Genomic DNA, 4719 nt, shown 5'->3' with positions numbered 1-4719 from the left:
GCACTCCAAGACAGGTTTCGTAGCGTACCAATACTTCCTACACGTCGTCCCGAGAACCTACATTGCCCCTCGTTCCGTGCCCCTCCAAACACACCAATACGGCTTAACGCACTACATCCGCATAATGCAGTAAGAAACCCCAGGCATTATCTTTATAACACAACGCCAACCAACCACAGCCTTCCTCCAACTCCTCCTCTGCTGCGTCGGTGTCATCGGGGGAGTATTCGTCTGCATGGGGTACGCCATCCGTATAACCACACGCGCAGCAGAAGAAGTGAGCGGCGCAGACAAACCGCCAGGGATCGTCGCCGCCAAAGCATCCAGAGCTAAAGTCGGACTCAGATCGGAATCGGGCGAGGGTGAACTCCGGGCTCAACCCAAGAGTGGGAAGATGGTTCCTCAGGGGGGTGGCCGGGCTTTGGAAGGGTCAAGCACGTCGCCGTATGCTGCCAGATGCTGCCTACGGGTGGTCTCCCTACTACCCCTGTCGGAAAGAGGGCGATCAATCATCATACCGAACGGGAGCGCCAGGATAGAGGAAGGGGCAGAGATCACGATTCTCAACTTCGCGACTGACCTTTTTCCGCCTGCAGAGCTTGGGCTGGCTTCGCAGGCTGATGTTTACCTCAGGGCGTGCAGTCCCATTTTGTGGGTTCGTCGAATTCACACCTCGTTCCTCCACCCCCTCATCATATCTGGCTGGCTACTTTGGGCAAGACGACCCCAACCCGAAGATGGACACACCTCATAAAACGCCCTGCAATTATACAAAGTACATGACTTTTCTCTACCGACGCTTAGGCAGTACGCGCTTTGGCTTCCTCCAACCGATAAGCCAACAAGCGAAGCGAATGGGATGCGACGAACATCAAACACTGCACCCCTTCTTTGTGCTCCTCGTGTTTCTTGAAGGCGTGTACATCACCAGCGATGGTGGCAACCCCTGCAGCCAAACCACCAGTGATCTATGACATGAGGAGAGTTTGACCCAACACATCTGTGGTTGTTTGTCACCCGCCTCAAAGTTCCTTCCTGTGCTTTTCATCATCCAACCAACCTTTCTTCTCCTCGGCATGGGGTGCCTCTGTCTTACGATAGGTTCAAATCCTGTTTTGGACCTTGGGTTGCCTTCGAATCTAGGGAGTATACGCGCTTCTGCGACGTTGACGTCGGGCGGTGCGAGTGTGATGGGAAGGAGTCCTAGTACGGGGGAATATGAGTGACTAACGCCGTCTTATTCGCACTTGCCGCCTGCTACGAATCCTGCGATTACTACGACTGAAGATGGGAGTGGGGATGTAAGCCATCCACCTAGAAAACCGACACCTGTTGGACCGAAGAAGGACGATCGACGTGGATGGGGAAGAGCGGCTATCAGCCTGCACATACTGTATGTATTAGGCTTCTTGTCGATTTGTAGATCTAAAAATCAACTATCATTGAAAAGTCTCGTAGGCGAAAACATTGATATAACATGTATGCAAACGTGCAACACTTGAACGAAAGACAAGAGCGGAAAACAGGAGACGAAACACAATCAGAAAACCACTCAAAAACCTTCCTCGCTCGCACCAACAATCAATCCTCAGTTCCCAATCATCCTCCTAACTAACGAATCCAACGTCCTCGTCCTTAACGATCCCTCCAACTTCAACACCACCTCATCCTTTGTCCCACCCACCACAATCGCCAGGTTGCTTTCCGCATGAGCAGATAGATTGCGTCGAAGCGCAGCCCACGATAGAGTGCTGCATGCCTCCTGGTCGGTTATCAATGGGGAGCACCGGTGCAGGGGGTACGCTTTTGGCATATATTTTAGATAAATCAGCATCAGAACGTTGCGAGAGAAAAGGGGGAAATGCTCATACTATCAATGCAAACCTCACATCCCCACGGAACCTCAGTATCCACATCCCATGCCTCCTCACCGACCGTCTTTGCCAACGTCCCCAACCCGTTCATGTCGATGCTTGTATCTGCGATGGAGAGGTAACAGAGTTTGGAGAGAAGGCGGATGGCGGGTACGGGTGTACTGTCGATGTCGGGATTGGTGACGGGTGTTAGTTGGGTTAGGGTGCGTTTGAGTGGGATGAGGAGGTATACACACGTTTTGTGGCATCAGTGAATGACGATGGATCTTGCATGAATAATCCGTTGCGGAAGCATTGGTTAGATCGGATGGGGAGGTGAGAGTGAGTCGGTTTTCACCCGTCTTCTTCGTGGCCGAGGCTTAAGAGTACAGATACAATTACTCTCTATCCGTTGAAGCTACCACTACCCAAACGCTCCACCACCTCCAGCACCTTTAAATTTGCCAAAGAAACGCAAGGTCTGTTCGTTCGCAGCCGGCTGTCCCTTTCCTCACCTTCAAAGACAGTCTGGAAGTCCTTCATGGACAAACTGTCCATCGGGCAGTCAGTTGCCTACATTGACTTGTCAGGCAAGTTGTGCGATATAAAGGACGAAGGCGACTGAATGCAGATATTACGCAAAGACTTTATCGAGCCTCAGTACGTTTTGCGTCCCCTCGCCAATCAATTTAAACTGATGCTGGGCCTCAAAATAAGGCGGTAATGTGCCACCCTCCGGTCCAAAGTCTTCGCGCAGCCCTTGTCAGACCGCGCATCGTCCCCAGCCACTGAACGATCCACCTCTGCTGAAACGGCTGACCCTCCCCAAATGCTATCCCACGAACCATCTACTTCTAGACAGCATTTTCCCGGTACTTTCCACGGCCTCAGGCCGCAGTAACACAACGAACCCACACGCGGCTACATTTCCTCTTTCTCGCTCCCTGTCCATTCCTCTCGAACGAGAACGAAGACAGAAAGAACGCGCGGCGTAGGGTCAATAAGAAACGTGTGTTAAACAGCCAAGTTAGCATTTCGCGTGTGTTCAAGCCCATGTCCAAGATGCAACGGACGAAGAGTAAGAAGGAGTTAGCGGTTGGGAAAGGGAAGGAGAAGGCGGGTGGGAAGACGACCGACCTCGAGGGATATGCTGTTAGATCTGGTAAATAAATAATTCCGCGCGAAAGTGGGCCGCGCGCAGATTTTCCCACCGCGCGAAAATTTGTAGTCATCATTTGTCGCTACGTATACCAACTGCTACAACGCTCCCACTGAGAGGAGCCTCTCTAGCTCCTGGACTCCATCATCTATCAACTCTGATGGTCTCGTGAGTGCATGTGCATGGGAAGCTACAAAACTAATGAAGGTATGACGGCAGGCTGGAGTCACCCCAGGAAGCTGCAGCTTCTGCACGGCTTCGACAACATCATCAGGAAAATCCCATGCGAATATGGGCACCGGCTGCAGGATACCTCTCCCGATCTTGCTCCACCACTCCTTCTTCCATACCCTCAGACATACAGTGCTGTGGGTCAATTTGTTACATTCTTCGTTGGTGGGAAGTGAATCGACGCCAGGAGCATGGTATGCAATTATGCGTCGTTCTTCATTTATGGCTTCCTTAACTTTTGCTAGGACACTGAAGGCTGGAAGGCCGATCTTCTGGATATCGATGGAGGGGAGGTCTGAGATTTTGAGGGTAATGCGGCAGAGTGAGATGAATGCTGGCCGAATGAATGATGGGATCTCATAGAGGCGAGCCAGATTCAAGCGGTCGACGGCTTTGAGGTGAGGGTCGCGATATTCACTCAATTTAAAGATAACACTGTTTTTGACATCTTCACGCAGGTCGAACTTGTGGGCGAACTTCAAGACATCAATATGGACTTGAACGGGAACAGGTGGAGGTGTCCAACTGTGAAGGAGAGTTAGCCTGCTGAGAGATAAAATGAAACTGGTGCGCACGTAAAATAGAGACAATTTTCCACAAAGTGATCAAACTCCTCCACAGTTGTTTCAGGAAAGACGATTGGGTGCTCATCGACCTCTCCTTCTACCCTAAAGCTAACCTGACCCACTGTCTCCTCTGGTTGGGACTTGAGGGGTATGGGAAGGGAGAACATATCCCGGAACACTGGAGAGAGATCACACAAGAGACCTCGCTCTAATTTGTATAGTGTGTTTTCAACCTTGTATCTCGCTTAGACGCTGCTTTCTTTTGTATAGTCAAAGAACATACCAGAATAATCACATTCCCATGTTCTTTGTAGTGCTTTGAGTGGTGCTGAGGTCGTGGACAATCCATGGTAGTTGGAAAGCAAATTTTTGTGTAACACCATTGTGACTAACACGATCGTCGATCAAGCAAGTTTGTATAGTACATGACGACACTCTTCCCTGTATGGAGCTCCCCCCCTTGCCTCCAACAATTCCTCCTTTCCCTACTCGTGGTGCCAACCAAGCGGCATGGTCTGCAAATGCAGACATGGCCAGAAATATTCTTAAAAATGTCTATGACCATGCCCTTGCAGTTTTGCGACAAGAAGCTGACCCGATACGTCTCAAGTTCCATCAAGAGAAGATTATGAATGACGCCCTTCCCATTCTGGAATCTATGGAAGAAAGTCAGGAAACAGAGCAAATCCCGATATCATGGATGGAAGAAGTGGCCGTGATGTTGGGCCTCATGGTTCTTCATTTGCGAGCTGCGATTGACGGAGTGAATGATCGGTATGCCTTCGAAAAGGGTTTCAGAACAGTCTTATATTCTTCAATAGATCACCATCCAATGTAGAAAATCTGGATCCAGTTACAATTATACATACTGGCCGCCGTGGGCGACCACGAAAGGCTGTGGATCCTTCTT

At 50.3% G+C, this 4719-nt stretch overlaps 1 protein-coding gene across 1 annotated transcript; it reads right to left on the bottom strand.

Annotated features, from left to right (window-relative positions):
• Positions 1–341: 341 nt before the first annotated feature.
• LACBIDRAFT_336156 (uncharacterized protein) lies at positions 342–4192 on the bottom strand (the record flags this gene model as incomplete). Its single annotated transcript, XM_001891087.1, has 12 exons — positions 342–487; positions 581–617; positions 748–760; positions 871–968; positions 1097–1203; positions 1393–1425; positions 1685–1803; positions 1898–1979; positions 2369–2426; positions 3243–3786; positions 3819–3987; positions 4093–4192. The coding sequence occupies 12 exons, from the start codon at positions 4190–4192 to the stop codon at positions 342–344; spliced, it is 1506 nt and encodes a 501-aa protein (XP_001891122.1).
• Positions 4193–4719: the final 527 nt, after the last annotated feature.

Source organism: Laccaria bicolor, genomic scaffold, assembly GCF_000143565.1.
Source record: "Laccaria bicolor S238N-H82 LACBIscaffold_353 genomic scaffold, whole genome shotgun sequence".
Lineage (NCBI taxonomy): Eukaryota > Fungi > Basidiomycota > Agaricomycetes > Agaricales > Hydnangiaceae > Laccaria > Laccaria bicolor.
The sequence above is the reverse complement of the archived record's forward strand: the minus strand, read 5'-3'. Positions and strand labels throughout refer to the sequence as shown.